General features: G+C 49.7%; 1 protein-coding gene across 3 annotated transcripts in view; it reads left to right on the forward strand.

Moving 5' to 3' along the window:
- LARS2 (leucyl-tRNA synthetase 2, mitochondrial) overlaps nucleotides 1–20,871 on the forward strand; it is a 151,185-nt gene that overhangs the window by 120,801 nt on the left and 9,513 nt on the right. For all 3 annotated transcript variants that reach the window (XM_059160674.1, XM_059160676.1, XM_059160675.1), the window contains exons 15-19: nucleotides 2,015–2,115; nucleotides 4,055–4,237; nucleotides 5,330–5,499; nucleotides 7,667–7,744; nucleotides 11,034–11,145. In XM_059160674.1, coding sequence (XP_059016657.1) covers nucleotides 2,015–2,115; nucleotides 4,055–4,237; nucleotides 5,330–5,499; nucleotides 7,667–7,744; nucleotides 11,034–11,145 — 644 coding nt within the window. The remainder of the gene's footprint in view (nucleotides 1–2,014; nucleotides 2,116–4,054; nucleotides 4,238–5,329; nucleotides 5,500–7,666; nucleotides 7,745–11,033; nucleotides 11,146–20,871) is intronic.

A 20,871-nucleotide genomic window follows, 5' to 3' on the forward strand; every position in this document is an offset into this window, starting at 1 on the left:
TTTATTTATTTGACAGACAGAAATCACAAGTAGTCAGCGAAGCAGGCAGAGAGAGAGGAAGGGAAGCAGGCTCGCCGCCGAGCAGAGAGCCCGATGCGGGGCTCAATCCCAGGACCCTGGGATCATGAACTGAGCTGAAGGCAGAGGCCCCAACCCACTGAGCCACCCAGGTGCCCTAACATTGAATAATTTGAAATGTGTTACATTTCTCCTTGAATGTAACCTATATTTGGTGTTTTCCACCTTGGGAAATATGTCACCATCAGCCACCAAACACACACACACACGCACTCGTAAGATTTTAAAATACACAGGCTAGGAGTCCCTTCTTTCTAGCCGACCCTCCTCCCTTTCCCGGTCACTCTCTTCGCTCCACACCACCCCCTGAATCCACCAGAAAGTTTCCCCTAAACTGCATCTGTCCCACATGGCCATTTGATGAGGGCCACACGGGTACAAATCGGGGGCCTGTCCACCGGCCCAACTCGCCCTCACGGTTCATTTACCCCAGACGGCCTCAAGTGAGAAACGAGGGTCCTGTCAGATTCACCAAGCCAGCGCCTTGCGGAAGTGAACTTGAAGCCCCTCGTGCTGCTGGTGATGCTCGTGGAGAACGCGGCTCCCATCGCACATCCCTGCCTGCTGTCCTTACAAGAAACGCACACACGTGCAATCAGTACGTATCTCCCCAAGTCATTCCTGGAGTTTGGAATAGCACTGGCTCACGTGCTTTCCAGCTGAATCAGGTGGATTATTTGGAATGTACGGTTTCAGCTGGAAAGCACGTGAACCAGCGCTATTCCAAACTCCAGGAATCAGAAATAAAGTCCTTTCGGCATAGAGGTCAACCTCCCCCTGCCCCCTTTAGAGGAGACGTTTATATTTCACTATTCTTCCAGTAAAAGTGACTAAGACCGGGCACTGTGACCAAATTATAATCCGTCCCTACCGCAGGCCAACTCGAGAGCGATTTGAAGCGGAGCTGGGTCTGTATTGGACCTCCGTGGGGAAGTCCTTCCTGTGGTTGAATGAAAGACCACAAAGTAGTAGGTTCGTTAAGTCCAAGAAAATTATGCAAAACCATTTAAACATATACACATCTGTATGGAAAAGGCATTCAAAGAAGTCTCCAGACTTTTCCAGGTGTATTTACTGTACAATTAAGAACAACTCTCTCCTCGGGGTGGGGATAGGCCTAAAAAGAGGAGGGTCATGAATTTGAGCAGAAAAGGTCTATGTGCAGTTAATTTATATAACTTACACCTTTTCTTTCTTTAAAGATTTTAATTTATTAGTTTGACAGAGATCACAAGTAGGCAGAGAGGCAGGCAGAGAGAGGAGGAAGCAGGCTCCCAGCTGAGCAGAGAGCCCGATGCTAGACTCGATCCCAGGACCCTGAGACCATGACCTGAGTTGAAGGCAGAGGCTTAACCCACTGAGCCACCTGGTCATGTGAGCAGACACTGTCGACAAGGTGGAGGGAACAGTAGCCTACTTGCCCAGAACCCTGACTTCAACCTCCCTGCACCCTCTCGAGCCCTTCCTGGTGCGAGACTCAGCATGGAGCTGACATATGTAGGGTTCTTTAAAATTTACAAGTATTTTCAGGAGTTCATTTACTTGAACCTTCCTGACAGCCGTTGGACAGATTTTTATTGCCTTTACTTGGCAGATACCAAACAGATGCTAAGAACAGGTAAGGGACTTGCCTTGGCTCCTAAAATTCCCTGAGTAGGAAACAGATTCAAATCCAGACCTTCCGAACCTGAAGCCTCCTGCTCTCGCCACTTCGCCAAGCGGAAAGCGGTGGAAACCCGCTGGTTTGACTTCATGTTCTTACTGCTTCTTAATAAGGAGCCATTGTCCCGGTTGGGTTTCCAGGTGATGGTGGCCAGCCCCCTGCTTTCACAAAGGGCAGCTCTCTCTGTCCATCAGCCGAGAAGGTTTATACTGCTGTCTTCTGGATGCTTCAAATCCCCACCCATCAATTACATTTCCCGTTATCTTTTCTCAGAGAGCCTTTCCATAAGCTGCTGGCCCAAGGCCTTATCAAGGGGCAGACATTCCGCCTGCCATCGGGACAGTATCTACAGAAAGAAGAAGTAGATCTCACAGGTAAGAAGGGCCCATTGGGTCCCATGCAGGTGCCCATCCCGTGGCCCTAGCCCCATCCAGCGTCTGTTCGCTTTTGGCCGGGTTTTCGTTTGTGTGTAACCCAGAGTCAGCCCGGGCATTCCCTCATGTCCAAGTTCATGTTTGACAGTGTGTCTCAGGAACAGAGCCCACAGACACGACAGACACTCTTCTAAGTCTGGGGTACTCCCAGCACTTCTCCCTAGGTGCTCTTGAGGCACAAATCAGAACTCGGGGCCACCCCAATACTGAACCCCTGTGACACCCCAGGGCAGCCCCGTCTGGCACTCCCCTGACTTCCTCTGCCCCTTTCCTCAGGGGTAGTACCTCCCACCGGATCCTGAAGCGGCACCGTGATGGTGTCGTGTACGCTCAGCACACTGAGGAAATCAGTAGAAAATGGGAGTGGGCGTATTTAGGGGCACCTATAAGAAACCCCTAGAACTCTGGTCATTTAGTTTAGAAAATGCAGTGCCTAAGGGAGGGCATCTTGTGAACCCAACAACCCCTTAATGGTAGGCAGCCTCCCAAGCCAAACACTAGAGAAAAGATTTAGATGGAATCCATCAGTGGAATTACCTACTTAGTGCAATAATATATCAGGGTTTGGAATGGTCCAAAGGAGAAAAAAAAGCTGGAAAAGCAGAAATTGGCCGTGTTTCAGCAACACGGACCAGAGGGGAAAGCAGCCAAATCCAAAGGCTTATGCATTTCAGTTGTTAGCAAAGTGCTCTGTGTGAGCATGGGATTGCCGTGTACAGCTGGGCAGCGTGTGGACTGCACAAAGGTACCCAGCCAAGGGGGTGAGCATGGCCTGACCTCCAGCCATTTGCTAGACCATACACCTCAGTGCCAAGAGAAGGCACCTTTCTCTAACTTCTCAACCACTCTGCCCAGATAGTTGGCTTTTTCCTAATTTGCACAACAGTGTTGGAAAGAGTAGCTACAGCCCAGAGAAGGTGTGCAGGGTAAACAGAGCAGTGGTTCCCTGAGCCACAGCCTGGATAAAGCAACTTCAGTCTCCCTTTGCTCCAATGTCATGGAGCCAGACAATATTGTGAACGTCTTTTCCCTTCCCGCGCAGACTTGCCCCTGGAAGAGAATACTTGGGTCAGCAAGGCCAGGTTCCATCTCCTCGTGGGTGTGCTTCTGCTGAAACATGGGATTAGATCTTAGGTATACACATCAGTCCCTTGGGAGCTTGGCTGCCGTTGGAGTCTGGGACTCTGTGGCTGGAAGGAACAGAAATGCACCCAAAGGCAGGTTGAGCACAGGATTTGGGATCCCACCCCAAGCCAGCTGCCGGCGCTCCGGCCGGCTCACAGCACACCCACAGCCACCCAGTGACACACAGATGCCAGTCCTAGGACTTTCTCCTCCCTCCTTCGATAGCCTCAGGTCCCTCTTCCTCCCCTCTGTACTTCTGCCTGGATCTCCATCCCCCACCAGGCTGGGCTTCTGCTCTCCCCCAACTTCAGGTTACAAGGTGGCCTCGGGGAGCCACGATGCCATGTCTGGCCCCATCTCCTTATGACTTTACTATAGTTCCGGTGCCTGGCAACACTGAAACAAGAGTTTCTGTCTCTTAGTTCCAGGTCCCAAGAAAGACCTTGGCTTTGCCAGATGTCCATTCTTGTCCCGGCCACTGGGCCTTGGCCACAAGGTCCCCACATCCCAGCCTAACCATGGAAGACCTTCTCCGCCAGCACCCTTGGGACCGATGGGTTGGGGGTGGGGAGGAGCCACATCCAAAGAACAGGCCGTGCGTGGTGGGCTGGCCCCCCAAGGGCACACCGCATTCTATGGGGCCTGGTCACACGAGACCATGTCGTGGAGACCAGAGTGACCCCTCAGGGGGCTTTGCTGCTCTGAGACCCGGAGAGCCACACCTTCTGTCCCTGTGCGTTATTTTGGAGCGCAGGTGCGGTTCCTGTTCACGCAGAAACGAGGGAGACGCTGGAGGTGACGTGGGAGAAGATGAGCAAGTCCAGACACAACGGGGTGGACCCCGAGGAGGTCGTGGAGCAGTACGGCCTCGACACCATCCGGCTCTACGTCCTCTTCGCCGCCCCTCCTGAGAAGGACATCCTGTGGGACGTGAAGAGTAAGACCCTTCCCCTCCGCCACCTCCTCCTTTGTGGTCTGCCTCCGGCGCCGGAGGAGTTTGGGGAAGGAACTATCTGGGTTGAAGACCCTAGCTGGGGTCTAGGAATCCGTTCCAGGAAGCGGATAGTGTGGTGTTTCCCACGTCCTGTGCCCTTCGTCACCCAGGGTTCCCAGATGGAGGGAGTCTCCCTGGGTGGGGGAAGCTGGTGGCCATTGTGGGTTTCCAGTCCTCACCCCAGGCCTGTGGACGCAGCATTCGGGGGACTCCAGGAAGCCGCCTTTGGCAAGTCTGTGGTGTGCTGCTGGGTCTACAGGGACCCTCCTGAGGACATTCTGGGAGCCAGACTGGCTTCCATGCCACCCCGCGCCCCTCTGTGGCCGACGGAGGCCAGTCCCCTCTTGATCCATCCTGAAATGTTCTAGAGCAAGGTCGTTGCCCAGGACCTGCTCCTGATGGTACCCGGGACCCCCTCCCTCGCCCACAGTCAGCCCCCAGAACCCCATCATAGGAGGGCTGTCCCTGCAGAGCTGGTTAGACCTAAAAAGGCGGGAGGCAAAATCCCCAGGCGTCCTAGCATACACGGTCCAGCGGTCACTCGGTCTTCCTTCCTGCGGGCTACCTCACGGGTGACTGTGTGCAGGAGCAGCCAGATGCCCTTGCCTGTGACAAGTGTGTCGCAGAGGCTGGTCCCAGAACCAGCTGTGTTGGAATCACTGGGGGTGGATCAAGGGCACACGTTCGGGCCTAGGCATCTCTGGGGACACCTTGGCAGCAGCCAGCTGTCTTACTCAAGACAGCTGTGGGCACTTGAGGCCCATCCTGGCCCAGGCTTCTGAGGTCACCTTGTGGGCCGGGGTGGTGGGCGACCGGCACTCCGAGTAACCGTGTGACCCAGGGCTCTGGGGTGTGACGGGGTCCATGCTGCTCTGAGCTCCCGGACGCTGGAAGCCAGGGCGGCCCTCGTAGCTCCCGTCGGGACACAAGGAAGCGTGTCTTCAACACACACATGCCTCTCTGGGCTTGGGGAGAACTAGATCAGTCACTCACGGGTCTTTCTTTCTCTGTCTCGTTTCCTGACATGAAACTCAGCCGACGCCCTCCCCGGGGTGCTGAGGTGGCAACAGCGTCTGTGGGCCTTGGTGACCCGCTTCATCGAGGCCAGGGCTCCTGGAACGGCTCCCCAGCCCCAGCTGCTGAGTGACAAGGAGAGAGCCAAGAGCAGGAGGCTCTGGGAGTACAAGAACTCGGTCATCTCTGAGGTCAGGAGCTTTCTGGGGCTGTTGGTTAGTTCTGTGACTGACCTCGCTTGGTCCGAGTGGACGGGCCTGCCTCTTTCCTCACGCCGGTGGCCCCGCTGGTCTGGAAGGGTTGCTCTCACCGTGTTGAGTCGCTCACCAAGCTGAAGCAGCAGTCCATGTGCTGTCACGGAGAGACATGCTCTCAGGAAAGGGCTTCCTCTGACGGTGTCCACCACGTGTGCACCCCAGATCCCAGGAGGCCGCCCCCTTCCCACAGTGCTACACTTAACACACAGGGGCAGAGAACCAAATACAAGACCCCCTACAATTGAGGTGAACAGAAACAGAAGTGTAGGGTTGAAGGGGGCATAAAGAGACCACTCTGTCCAGATGGGGACAGAGATGAGGCCCAGAGCCTGGAGAGTTCCCGGATGCCCGGCGTGGTGAGGACTTCCCCACCCAGTGACGTTGTTACACAGCATCTGTGTGAGTCACGGTGGGTTAACTTTTGCCAGTAGATGATGTGTTTGTGTTACCTTCACAGACAATATTTTACTGTCTAAATTGTTTTCTTTTTTTATTTTTATTTTATTTTTTTTTAAGATTTTATTTATTTATTTGACAGAGATCACAAGTAGGCAGAGAGGCAGGCAGAGAGAGAGGAGGAAGCAGGCTCCCCACTAAGCAGAGAGCCCGATGCGGGGCTCGATCCCAGGACCCTGAGATCATGACCCAAGCAGAAGGCAGAGGCTTTAACCCACTGAGCCACCCAGGCGCCCCTCTTTTTTTATTTTTTAAAGATTTTAATTTTGGGGCACCTGGGTGGCTCAGTGGGTTAAAGCCTCTGCCTTCAACTCAGGTCATGATCCCAGGGTCCTGGGATCAAGCCACACATCAGGATCTCTGCTCTGCAGAGAGCCTGTTTTTTTCCTCTCTCTCTCTCTCTCTCTCTCTCTCTCTCTGCCTGCCTCTCCACCTACTTGTGATCTCTGTCTGTCAAATAAATAAATAACATCTTAAAATTTAAAAAAAAGATTTCAATTTTGAGTAATCTCCATACCCAATGTGGGGTTCAAACTCATGCCCCAAGAGACGTGAGCCAGCCAGGTGCCCCTGATTCATTGTAAAAGAGTCTTCGTTGATAACAGATCCCTATAAATTTCTCTAGAAGTCTGATACCATTCCGTGACATTTGCTTTTTTCAGCACTTTGTAAAAAAAAAAGTCACATGTCTTTGAAAGAAGACATGGAGGGGATCCAAAGCTATGTTTTACTGGATACTAGACACCCCAAATATTCCTTGGGCCAAATTTTTAATTCTATTTTTACTTTTTTAGAATTGCTGGTTTGAACTCATAAAGTCAGCCAAGGTCACTTTTCTGGACTCGTAACTGATGACACTGCAGGAACAGGGTTTCATGAGACCCTGAGTCCAGCATGGTCTCATTCAGTGACACTTGCTCAGGGAATATTCCCGACCCCTCTGCTCTAGTGTAAAGACACAGAATGCATGCATTTGAGCTTTGTGATGTGAGTGATGCCCGAGTGATTGTATCCGTGCCACATTCTTCCTCTCTGGATTTGGTACATTCTTCTCTTCTGTCAGGTCATAGACGAGGGCTATTTCGACAAGTCGGAAACTCTTGGCCTCTGTAGATGTCTTGTTTTTCTGTATTCTTGGCCGTGGTCGAAATCGAGGAGCACATAAACAGGAAGGAGCTGACAAGTCCTATCAGTGTTCTTACTTTGATTCCCTATCAAGGAACATGCAAAACTCACCTTATCCCGTATACAAATAACCTCTGTTGTGAATGAAAGTCACGGAGCCAGAGAGAGGGACATCCCATACCCCATCTCCCGGTGACTGTTGTCGTCTGCGGGTCCTGCTTCCTGTCCGGGTAGTTGGTAGCATTCGATGTCCCCCCCCCCACCCCCGGGAGAACCGACACTGTCCCCAGTGTGCGGGAGCAGGAAGTGTGGAACCCCGGAAACACCGTTGACCCTGATTTTAAAAATCTTTGTGCCGATGAAACGTTATCATGGTTATTCAAGATAACGAATGCCTTTGTAAATATCTTCACATTCATTTAATTCGCATTGTTTGAATGATGCACTTGCTTTGTTGTTGTCTTTATGGAAAGCTTAAAGGGATTTTGAAGAAAGTAAATTATTCAACTTTTACCCGTAGGTGACTGCCCATTTCACAGAGGACTTCTCACTGAATTCTGTAATTTCTCAGCTGATGGGACTCACCAGTGCCCTTCTGGTAAGTGGCCCTCCTGGCCTCATTTGCTGGTAAGCAGAGGACAGGGTAGCTTCCAGCCGCATTGGGAGGTGGCCCGCAGGGTCCTGGGTGGTGGACAGAACAGGACCATGGTGTCGCCTCCTTGGTGTGCTCTGTTATGTTAAAGAAGCATCCCCTTCCCCCCCACCTCCGCCCGCCCCCAGTCACAACCTAGCTTTATAGCTGGAAGGTTCTTAAAGATAGTCCGATGGAAAGCCCACCCCTCAGTCCCTTCCCCCACTCCCATATTTTGCAGATGAGGACAGTGACACCCAGGGAGCTTGGATGACATGTCTGGTAGATGAGTGACAAATCAGAACCAGACTCAAGCCGCGCTCTGTTCCGGCTCTCCTCTTTCCTTCCTGCTTCCTCTGCCTGCCCTCCTGATGGACCCAACACCCCCTAGCGTGTTACACTCCTCTAACCAAGACCGATCAGATTGGTCCTCACTAAAAACAAGAGTCAGCCTTTTTAGCATAGACTGCTCTTCTTGCTACGTGTGACTAGACTTTTTCTTACCAGGGGAAGAATTTGTGAACAAATAGGAGCTTGGGGAAGTGGTTAGCTGTTTGGACAACAACCAAGCAAAAAAAGGACATGAAAACTCGCCACAGATTCCTTTTATCATGAAGCTCCTCCCAGGCTTTAAGAACAGTGGAAGAAATTTACGGGTTTGACTACATAAAACCTGCCATTTTTAGTATATTAAAACATGCCATGTTACAAAGCAGGTAAAACCTGGGGAAAACATTTTATAACAAATATGTCCGACATGAGGCTTAACATCCTTAATATATAAAGAGCGCTTTACATGGGAATATCAAACTACCTGACCTAAAAATGGTCAAAGGATGTGAAAAGAGAATCACCCACAGAAAATGGGATAGAAATAATCTGTAAACCTGGCAGAAAAAAAAATATTTGCCTTACTAATGATCATGAAACGCAAATTAAAAACACAAGGCTTTTTTTTTTTTTTTTTTTTTTTTACCTTTTTAACATAAAGCCTGTGCTATGACAAAGACAGTGAGACAGTTGCCTTGGTTGTTGTAACCTTGCCAGAAAGAACTTTGGCTTTGAGAACTTTGGTTTGATGGTTTGTGTCCTTTGACTGAGGGCCAGCCTGTGGCAGGTGACTTATAATCACAGAGAGGTAGAACCCCAGCTGTCCTCAATGCGGACATCATGAGATAATGTCTATCATATCAATAGGGAGGAAATGTGCCACCACCACTCACATCGTGTCTTCCAGGAATCCTTAGTATCAGAAACCGTTCCTGATTCAACATCAAGTAAATACACAATACAGAAATGCTCATAGGATAAAAATTCCAGTTGAGCCAAGGGTATGGGGACAGATGTGTCTATTCACATCTTTTTGGAGACCAGGATAAAATACATCAGGTTTTTTTCTGGGTGGTATAATTGTGAGTGATTTTGTATTTCCCAGATTGCTGAGTGTGTATGGGTCTTTTTTTTTTTTTTTTTCAAGATTTTATTTATTCATTTGTCAGAGAGAGAGAGAGAGCACAAGCAGGGGAGCAGCAGGCAGAGAGAGCGGAAGAAGCAGACTCCCCACTAAGCTGGGAGCCCAATGCGGGGGCTCAATCCCAGAACCCCGGGATGATGATCTGAGCCGAAGGCAGGCGCTTCACCAACTGAGCCCCTCAGGGGTCCCCTGTGTGTGTTTTTTTAATCAGGAAAAAAACTGAAAAATATTACAGAAAAATGAAATTTCTCCCCAGCAGCAAGTTCTGTCTGCAGCCCTTCTGGTAGATGCTCTCTGTATCCATTCCCACGGAGTTATATTCTGATTTCTTGGACAGTTTTGCAAAGATCATATAGGCATGCTCTAAAAAAAAAAAAAAAAGTATAATATTTTTGGCCTCTTTTTACCTAGCAAAATACCTTAACGTGGGTGTTAAAAACACAGGTTGAGTTGCTACCATCGCCTTATTTTTATCATGATACACCCCCCCCCACCGCCCCCCTGGCCAGCCTCTGGGAAACTCAGCGCCATTGTCCTTCTCACAGACCACTTCCTGCCAGGCTGTCCTTGGTCTACACTCGCCAGCTCACACTCTGCTTTGCTGACCACCCTTCCTCCCCACCGACAGCCTGTGGAATCAGTGACACCCTCGATTCATCTGTCACTTTGCTCCCCCATTGGCTATAACCTCCTTGAAGGCAGAAACGAAACCCTTCTGGACATTTTATCCCTAAAGTCTAGCATCCAGTAGGTACCCCATAAATTCAGTGGGTGTGGGTGTGGCTGTGTTCTGGGACTAGCTGCACCGCAGGAAGAAACTGGGTGTTCACAATAACTGGCACAGCTGTGTTATAGGACCCCCGAGACCCCTGAAGGGGCAGGAGGAGGACCCCTGCCCTGGGCGTTTCACATCGTAAAGCCTGTGATCGAGTCTCTTTGCAGGCCTCACTGGTCCTGCAGCGCATGGGAAACCTCGCAGAGTGGGCAGGAGTTTCTGATTCAGTGGGGCGCCTGGGTGGCTCAGGTCATGACCCCAGGGTTCTGGGATCGAGCCCCACATCGGGCTCCCTGCTCTGCGGGAAGCCTGCTTCTCCCTCTCCCTCTCCCACTACCCCCCCTGCTTGTGTTCCCTCTCTGCTATCTCTCTGTCAAATAAATAAATAAAATCTTTAAAAAAAAAAGGGGGAAAAAAAAAAAAAAAAAAAAAAAAAGGGGGAAAAAGTTTCTGATTTAAGACGGCTGGATTCTCATAGGGGCAACAACACTTGGTCAGCCACACACCCCGGGGGTTGGGGGGAAGCAGGTTACGTCAGGTGGGTAAGAACATCGCCCTCCAAGGTTCTGGTGGGAACTACAGAGTCAGCTTTGGACTGAGGGCACAGGATGTGCTCAGCGAAGAGCAGAGCACTATTTTTTTTTTTTAAGATTTTATTTATTTATTTGACAGACAGAGATCACAAGTAGGCAGAGAGGCAGGCAGAGAGAGGAGGAAGCAGGCTTCCTGCCGAGCAGAGAGCCCGATGCGGGGCTCGATCCCAGGACCCTGAGATCATGACCCGAGCCGAAGGCAGAGGCTTTAACCCACTGAGCCACCCAGGCGCCCCAGAGCACTCTTTTTAATACTGTCTTAGTACTCTGATGAAACAGGGCGAGTTCTGTGTCCAGAGCAAACGTGGATGGGAAGGAAGGCTTCTGCCTACCTGCTTGCGTCTCTGGGCTTCAGAGACACGAATGGCCTTCCTCACCCGGTCTCAGCGTTCTCCCGTTCTTTCTGTTCCTCAGCAAGCTTCTCCGAGAGTGGTGCTCCACAGCCGCGAGTTTGAGGACGCGCTCTGTGCCCTGGTGGTGATGGCTGCCCCGATGGCCCCCCACATCGCCTCGGAGCTCTGGGCTGGTAGGTGGGGACGTCCTCGTGGGGGTGTCCAGCCCTCCCGTTGAGCAAGACGCGGGGCTCAGATGGCCTCAGGCGTGGGCTCCGGCATCGGGCCTCTGTACCGGGGACCCCTCTGTCTTGTAGTCGGAATGGTGGTACTTCTGCGGGGTCACCCCTGCCGAAGGGGAAGACCCATCCCCACTTTGGCACAACACGGGGCCTCCCCCCACCCCCAGCTCTCCATACGCCAAGACCCCGTGTTCTCTTTCTAAGGTGGAAACGCAGGTTTCGTCCCACTTTACAGATGGGGAAAGGGGCGTCTGGAGTCAAGTTTGCAGACCTAAAACTTTTTTTTTTTTTTTTTTTGACAGAGATTGAAAGAGAGATCACAAGTAGGCCGGGAGGCAGGCAGAGGGAGAAGGGGAAGCAGGCATCCCACTGAGCAGAGAGCCCGATGTGGGGCTCGATCCCAGGACCCTGAGACCATGCCCGAGCCAAAGGCAGAGGCTTAACCCACTGAGCCACCCAGGCGCCCCCAGACCTAAAACTCTAACTTAAACTGGGATTCAGTCTCTCCAGCAGACCGTCATTCCTAAACTGGGCGCTGGAGCGAGTCTCACTGCCTGAGCCTCACTCACGGGGCCTAAATGTAGAAGCTTCCACTCTACCCAGCCCCTGGGAGGTCCCCGTTCTGGAACCTGGGGAGTGACTGAAGAGTGTTTTGGGCTTTTTTAAAGATTTTATTTATTTGTTTGGCAGAGAGAAGGAGCAGGGAGCCCAACATGGGGCTCTGGGGTTTGATCCCAGGACCCCAGGATTGTGCCCTGAGCCATAGGCAGACACTTAACCAACGGAGCCACCCAGGCTGGAGAGTTTTGAACCAGCTCCTGGGTGATTCTGATGCACTAGCCAGTGGGGGACTGTGTCCCTCTACTCTTAGGACCTGACTCTCAGAGAAAAGCCTAAGGCAAGACTTCACGCACTTTTCCTCTCAGAGGGCAGCCTCCTGAGAGCATTTTCAGGGCCCACTGGTCATTCTAAAAGGCCATCACTAGAAATACCTACATCCTCTCTTTTTAAGAAATAATTTGAATGTTCTTTATCCTAAGCTGTCTTCAATAGTTAATTCTTTCTTTTCCTTTTTGTCATCTCTATTTTTTGTTGCTTTAATGTGGAACTGCTTTTTCAGATGGTGTGAGGTTTATGGTGTCTTCCCATTTCCTATTTTTGGACACAGACCATTTATAATGATACATTATAGTTTTAAAAGTTGAATAGCTGATTTTTAGAACACATGCCTAAATAGAATGCTGGCCCCAAAGAGACCCAAAATATGAAGGCTTTTGATGCACATCCTCAGATCTGCTTCCAAAAATTCTCTGGATCATCGGTGGATAGGCACAGCAAGAGCCTCCGTCATGATTCCAGGGCTTTGGCAAGGACTTTGCCATCCCTTGGCAATAAAGTCGCCCTGCATGCTAGAATAACCTCAGCGGGACCCATGCCCTCCCTTGGAAACCCTGAGTGATATGCTCCCGCCTGGGCTGCCATGAGGATGAACGTCGCGGCTAGAGCGGCTGGCTAGGTCTTAGAGCAGCTCAGGCCCCCAGGCCTTGGTCTAAGTGTCACAGGCCTTGTGTGACCAGTCAGGACCAACTCAAGGCAGTCAGAATGTGGAGCCAACAGTTTGCCCATCTTTGTTTTACTTGGGGCTCTGATCGGTTTCCTGTGGGTTTGCAAAAAAAAAAAAAAATTGTCATCTGTATTTCCATTTTAAAAGCAAGGTACACTTGTAAACATTTTGGTTTTTCTTTTTTAACTTGTAAACGTTTTTAATCACTGTACTAATTGCCCCCAGGCATGACTTTGGTAACTGCCCAAGTGACGTGTCTGGCATTAGCTCCCATAATCCGCCAGGGACCGAGTCCGTGCAGAGATCTGAGTTTCCGCTTCAGATCGTGCCCTTGAAGGGGAAAAGACAGGAACATTTTTGAGACTCTCGATCTATGTTTTCAGACTGCTTTCCTGGAAAGTTATCCCTGTTTCCACTCCAGGCTCTGTTTCTGGAGTATGTGTTCTGTTTTGCTGATTTAATTATCAGATTTTTCAATATAGTTTTAACATCTGGTGGCGGGCTAGCCTCCCTTCATTTCTTTTCTTGTAATTATTTGAGTGCTTCTCACTTGTTTATTCCTCTCAGTAGAACTCTGGTATAATTTTATTATTAAAGTCCTTGAGATTTTGCTTGAAATGAGGTTAAACCCAGAATAAATTTGGGAAAGCCTTATATCTTTACCCCTCCCAGACCTACATGTGGTCTGCCTCTCCCCACCCCCACTTTTTTTTTAAGGTTTTATTTTGGGGATGCCTGGGTGGTATGGTTGATCAAGCATCTGACTCGTGGTTTTGGCTCAGGTTGTGATCTCAGAGTTATGAGATCAAACCCAGTGTCAGGCTCATCTCTCGGCACGGAGTCTGCTTGAGATTCTCTCTCCCTTTCCCTCTGCCCCTCCTGCTCATGCTTCTTCCCCCACAGTCTAAAATAAATAATTTAGGGGCGCCTGGGTGGCTCAGTGGGTTAAAGCCTCTGCCTTCGGCTCAGGTCATGATCTCAGGATCCTGGGATCGAGCACCACATCGGGCTCTATGCTCGGCTGGGAGCCTGCTTCCTCCTCTCTCTCTGCCTGCTTTTCTGCCTACTTGTGATCTCCGTCTGTCAAATAAATAAATAAAATCTTTAAAAAAAATGTAAAAATAAAAATTTAAAAAAAAAGAAAATAAAAAATATAAATAAAATAAAATAAATGATTTAGTTAGGAAAAAAAAAGATTTTATTTTTAAGTAGTGTTTACATCCAGAGTGGGGCCCGAACTACAATTGCCCAGATCAAGAGTTGCGCACTCCACCAACTGAGCCAGCCAGGTGCCCCGTCTCTGTCTTTACGCAAGACTTCCCCTTATGCTAAGTCAGGTTTTAAAGTTTTCTTCGTGGAGGTCCTACACATTTCTTAAGATTATTCCTGAGTATTTTTTGGTTATATTTTGTTTTTGGTCTTGTGACTGAAACCTTTTCTCTTCTATGATTTTTGACTGGTAATGGCTGGCACCTCATTTTTAAAAATTTATTTGCCTACTTTTTTCTATTACCCAGATTCCCTACAAATCCCTCCTACTTTGGGTTAGGGGTAAAAGCCTCTTGGATAGTCTAGGATTCCGTGATCAGCACATAAGGATTAGTGTTCTCTTTCTATGGTTTGGTGTCTGTGTATGTACTGTGTGTTAAATGGCTCAGAAAAACACTATGGAATGTTAAAGGTGGTGGTCCATGTGGTCCTGTCTCACTTCCAGATTGAAGGGGAAGTAACAATTCCCTGTTGGGTTTGATGTTGGCTGTTAGTTTAGGATAGATACTCTCTGTAATGTTTTAGGGGTTTTTTAAAGAATTTTTTAGAGAGGGGACACCTGGGTGGCTCAGACGGTTAAGCATATGCCTTCAGCTCAGATCATAATGTCCAGGTCCTAGGATCGAGCCTCAGGTCTGGCTCCCAGCTCAGCAAGGAGTCTGCTTCTCCCTCTCCCCCTGCTTGTGCTCTCTTTGTCTCTCTGTCTCTCTATCTCTCTCTCAGATGAATAAATAAAATCTTTCCCAAAAAAATTTTTTTAGAGAGAGAGAGAACATCAGCAGGGTAGAGGAGGGGCAGAGGGAGAGGGAGAGAGACTCTCAAGCAGACTCCCCGCTGAGCATAGAGCCCAGTGTAGGGCTTAATCTCACGACCCCGGGATCATGAGCTGAGCCAAAATCAAGAATCGGTTGCCGAACTGACTGAGCCTCCCAGGCATGCGGATATCCCCACTAAGGTTAAGGAAGCAGCTCTCTGTCCTTGTTTTCCAGAACTCGTATTAGGAATAGGAGCTATATTTTATTTAACATCCATTCTCCAGCTGTTGAGGGGTGTGTCATCTGCTTTTAATTTCGCGCTTTGCCCTGTTGATGTCACTGTTCATTGACCATCTAATATGAAGCTCTCCCCGCCTGGATTCATCTTGACCATGGCATAACGGACTTTGAGTGTATCGTCAAATTCTGACTGCTAGTGTTTGATTTAGAATGTGGCACCTATTTTCCTAAGGAAGACCAGTTTTGCTCAGCGTGTGCGGTCAGGCTTGGAAATGAGGGTGTCCCAGACTCTACCGAGAGAGTTGTGTTGGGTTCCTCGGACTGTGGTGCTTTAGAACAGACGGTAGAGGATGACACATGTACCCATTCTTCGCTGAAGAGGCTGAGTGCCCTAAAGGCAGGTTGGGATCAAGCCCTGCTACACTAATGCCGTTTAATGCCATGACTCTTTCCTTCAGCATAGACAACCGCATTAAGTTTTTTAAATGGCTCGCTGTTCATTCTCTCCTTGTCTTCCTTTACTCTAAAACAAACCAATCTAATTTGTAATAAATGTAACTCTCATCCTAGAATATGCACGTGTCTCTCTTATCTTCCTGCTTTGTCCTGCATTATCTGTCTTCCTCCCTCCTTTCATTTCTCCCTCGAAGGATTAATGTCAGTGGGATTTGCATTACCCCCCCCCCCCGCACTGCTTTTCATGTCCCTTCAGTTGTGTTGTGGGAGGCAGCAAGGATCTACTCTCCCTAGGGCCCTGTCCCCTCGCTGGCAGGTCTTAGGAATCAAGTGTACACTCTGGCATGGCAGGATCCCCAACAGGACATGCACTAAAGCATCGTGATAGAAACTAACCCATCTCGAACCTTGCACCATGATTTTTCCAACACGCCACACAGCTTTCGTGAGCTGTGTTACCATGAGTAGGTAGAGATTGAATCTCAGTTTATTGAGCATGTATTATGTGCCAGGCTCTGTTCTGGGCATTTGTGGGAGAACTGGAGAGGGCGGTCTAGAGAAGGTCTTCCCTCAAGCTTTACAAATTCATAGCAACCAATTTTTTTTTTTTTTTAAATTCGAGGAAGTGATGGGAAACCTTGGTCTCCTGGCTTTCCACGTGTGTATGTGGGACACCCTCCGAATGAGCTGCAGGGTCTGTGACAGTTAAGTGAGGAATCCCGTGCACCTGGTGTGGCAAGCCCCGTGCACCTTGGTCATTAAGTCACAGGTGTGGGTCAGGTGCCCTCAGGAGAGAATGGAGACATGACTCCTTCCTGTCTCTCCTAGAGCTAAACAGGGCTGGTGTCTCAAGGTGGGGGGAATCCTTTTCAGACAAAAGCACTGTGTCACAAGGAACATCATTACTGTCATCCCGCACTATTAGTCATTCTTGATCCAAGGCTTTGGGCAGTTTTTACACACATTTCATTTGTTCTAGAAAATTTCACTTTCATGAGGCTTTTGATAGTCATTTCCATGTCTCCGACAGATAACTCAGAACGGCTGTAAAGGGAAGACCATGAGGGTGGGGTGTTCAGAAATGGCCTTTTTCTAGAGTTCCCTAGAGAAGCAGATTTTCACAGAAGAGCAGCAGAATTGGGATCCGTCTTCTAGGGGAGACTCGGAGTCCAGTGGGCAAAATGGCCGCCCCTGCTGTGCATAGAAAGGAAACGTTTCGGGGAGGCTGAATAGACCCCTGCCAGCCCCTTAAAGAGGCAGTGGAGACCTTCAGTGAGAAACAGAACCAACGTCTTGGCAGCTGGCAAACTATAACAGGATGAGGAAATCTTTTTTCCTTCCTGAAGTTTTGGATCTGAGAAGCTCAAGGCACCATGTCCGAATTCCCGCAGCTCACTTTTGTGTACCATAATAGAGTATTGTGCTCCCCCGCTGAGGGTGGTAGCTGCTTGCTTAGGCAAATTTTGTGTATTTGGAGTCACTGATTCCGTTTCTAGACAGAGGACACAAGGTCTCCTTTGTGGGTGGACAGTCAAAGAGCAGAAAATCACCGGACGGGGAGCTTCTCGGTGTTACTCTGGTTGGAGGCATAATTTCATCAACGTCAAAAATGACCTTTCTCGGGGCGCCTGGGTGGCTCAGTGGGTTGAGCCGCTGCCTTCGGCTCAGGTCATGATCTCAGGGTCCTGGGATCGAGTCCCGCGTCGGGCTCTCTGCTCGGCAGGGAGCCTGTTTCCTCCTCCTCTCTCTCTCTGCCTGCCTTTCTACCTACTTGTGATTTCTCTCTGTCAAATAAATAAATAAAATCTTAAAAAAAAAAAAAAAAAAAAAAAAAAAAAAAATGACCTTTCTCGTAGACAATAGTGTGGATGGATCCCAGGGGGATCCGACTGAGTGGAAAAAAGAGTCCGTCTCCAAAGGTGATATACTCCATGATAACATTTATACAGCATTCTTGAACTAACCAAATTATAGAGGTAGAAAACACATTAGTGGTCACCGGGGCTTAGGGACTGGGCAGAGGGGGCAGGGCAGTGGCCACACAGAGGGGACCACGAGTTGCCCAGCAGTGGCCGAGCTGCGCTGGATCTTGACCGTGGCGGAGGTTCCATGAAGCCGCACCCTCACACTCGTGCTAATAAATGCTTGTACGAGATGAGATCTGTGTAAGCTCTGCGGATTGTACCCTTCTCAGTATCCTGGTTTACGCGTGGCCACTGGGGGAGACAGAAAGAGGGGTCACGTTGCTTTACGACCTCCTGTGAACATTTCCTTAGTTCAAAACGGGGTTTATTCATCATAGTCTTTCTAAACCCACAAGTCCTGAGTGTTGAGATTCTGACTCTGGAACATAGGATACCGAGAGAGGGGGAGGAAGGGAAGAAGGAATTTATTTCGAGTTGAAGAAGGTTTTAACAGACACACGCGTGCACGCGCACACACACGCGCAACTGACCAGATACAGCCCTTTATCCTGCCGGCGTCTGAGGCACACAGTGGTGGCAGGATTCGGTCCCAGGATTGGCCTGCCCTCGGGGCCCCGCAGGCTCTGCTGCATGAGAGCGTGCGCTCGCTCCGTAAGCCCCGCTTCGGAAGAAACGGCCAAGAGCCAACCGCAGAAGGGAACTCCCCCTCCCCTCCAGCATGCTTCTCGGGGCTTCTTAAAGCCAAGCAAAACCTCAATTTTTAATTGAAAAGTTACATCTCAGGGTGCCTGGGTGTCTCAGTTGTTAAGCATCTGCCTTCGACTCAGGTCATGATCCCACGGTCCTGGGATCGAGTCCCGCATCGGGGTCTCTGCTCAGCAGGAAGCCTGCTTCTCCCTCTGCAGCTCCCCCTGCTTGTGCTCTCCCTCTCTCTCTCTGTTAAATAAATAAAATAAAATAAAATAAATAAAATACTTTGTAAAAGAAAGAAAAGTTATATCTACAGTGCATACTGTGACACATCTGACCGTCGAGGAAGGTGTGTCCTCAGCCTCATTGGGTCCTTGTCCTTCTGTTGCTCTGAGACCCCCATCTCCCCATTCGCTGTTCAGCCTCCTGCTAGACCCCGATGCATGTGGTACGTGAACTGTGCATCTGTTTTTTTAATTTTTATTTATGTTTATTAACATATAATGTATTATTTGCTTTAGAGTACAGGTCTGTGAATCATCAGTCTTACACAGTTCACAGCATTCATCATAGCACCCAGCCACCCCCTTCCTCCCTCCCCTCTCCACTCTAGCAACCCTCAGTTTGTTTCCTGAGATTAAGAGTCTCTTACGGTTTGTCTCCCTCCCAGTCCCATCTTGTTTCTTTTTTTTTTTTTAAGATTTTATCTATTTGTCAGAGACAGAGGAAGAGAGAGCGAGCAAGCACAGGCAGACAGAGAAGCAGGCTCCCCGCCGAGCAAGGAGCCCAATGTGGGACTCGATCCCAGAACCCTGGGATCATGACCTGAGCCAAAGGCAGCTGCTTAACCCACTGAGCCACCCAGGCATCCCTCTTGTTTCATTTTTTTCCCTCCCTTCCCCCTACAATCCCCTGCCCTGCCTCGCCTTTCAAATTCCTCATATCGGGGAGATCATATGATAATTGTCTTTCTCTGATTGACGTATTTCTCTCAGCATAATACCCCTCTAGTTCCCTCCACATCATAACAAATGGCAAGATTTCATTTCTTTTGATGGCTGCGTAGTATTCCATCGTGTATATATACCACCTCTTCTTTATCCATTCATCTGTTGATGGACATCTAAGTTCTTTCCATAGTTTGGCTATTGTGGACATTGCTGCTATAAACATTCGGGTGCACATGCCCCTTCGGATCACTACGTTTGTATCTTTAGGGTAAATACCCAGTGGTATGATTGCTGGGCCGTAGGGTAGCTCTATTTTCAACTTTCTGAGGAACCTCCATGCTGTTTTCCAGAGTGGTTGCACCAGCTTGCATTCCCACCAACAGGGTAGGAGGGTTCCCCTTTCTCTGCATCCTCACCAGCATCTGTCATTTCCAGACTTGTTAATTTTAGCCATTCTGACTGGTGTGAGGTGGTATCTCGTTGTGGTTTTGATTAGTATTTCCCTGATGCCGAGTGATGTGGAGCACCTTTTAAATGTGTCTGTTGGCCATCTGGATGTCTTCTTTGGAGAAATTTCTGTTCATGTCTTCAGTGCGCATCTGTTCTTAACGCGAATGTTGGCCCGCCGTACAAACGGTTTTCTCACTCTGTGTTTGGAGTTGTTCTGTGTCGGTACTTCGGCTGGACCCTTTCTTATCAGCCACGTTGTGTGCTGCCCTGCGACGTTCCAGAAGTCGAGTCGTCTTCTACTCGTGGACACTTGGGTGCTTGTCCTCCTTCTGCTACTTCTTGTGCTGCTTTGAGTTTAGCCTCTTGTCCAAAATACAAGTTCTTGACAGTGTGGGAGTAAGGTCTCTGTTTCTGTCTTTCTGGCCCCTCTCATGGCTGTGCAGTGATTTCCTTCTGTCTGGATTCCTGCCTCAGGCTTTACCTGGTGCGGGCTCCGGGTCTCCCATCAGCACTGTAATTGTGAGGCGACAGCAAGGGGCACCCCCTGAGGCATTCAGAATGGATTCGTTATCCCAAACCATCAGGCTGCTGCCGCCAATCCATTTCTGTTCGTGAAATGAAAGCGGCCGCAAAGTAGCGTAGCTTCATGTTTTGCTGTACATATGTGCCGGGTCCCTTAATTCCAGCACAATGACAAACGTACAGATCGTGGAGGGGTATGTGTGTGATCTTTGCAGCGCAAAAGTTCTCACTGATGTCCAGATGGCATTTTACGTACGATTATGTGTGTGGCGTCGGTGTCGTTATCTCAAAATAGTGTCCGTGGAGTTCCTTCAGCGGGTAAAGGCTGAAATGAGCCGATATCCCATCCTGTCCATTTTTTTTGAATCACCAGGGCTGGGTGAGGCTCAGTGGAGTCCCCAAGTCCCCCCGCACGCGTGTGTGTGTGTGTGCGCGCGCGCGCACGTGCACGTGCGTGAGCGCAGGGATGCAGGGTAGAAGCAGGTCCACTGATGGTCAGCAAGAGAGGCTGCCATCCCCAGACACTAAGCCCATCCCAGCACCTGCTCCGGGTTGCCATGCTGGTGTGGTGACCTCCCCAGCTCTTGGAGCATAAGAGGGGTCGTTTCTGAGGAAGGTCTGACGACAAAAGCTCTCCCAAATGAGGGGCAGGAAGGGGGAGGCCACAGGAGATAGGCGGCCCTGGGTGGTAGCCCTGAGCACCAGGGCCCTGACGTATCCCAGCCCACGGTCAGACTTTCTCCAGGTGCTGTCCAAAGGCCAGCTCTCGACCTGGCACATGTCATGGAAAGATATGCAAACATAGGGTGTTTTTCCTTCCCTACAGAGTTGGGAGGCAAAACACTGCAGGAACCCGG

This window comes from Mustela lutreola, chromosome 2 (genome assembly GCF_030435805.1).
Source record: "Mustela lutreola isolate mMusLut2 chromosome 2, mMusLut2.pri, whole genome shotgun sequence".
Taxonomy (NCBI): Eukaryota; Metazoa; Chordata; class Mammalia; order Carnivora; family Mustelidae; genus Mustela; species Mustela lutreola.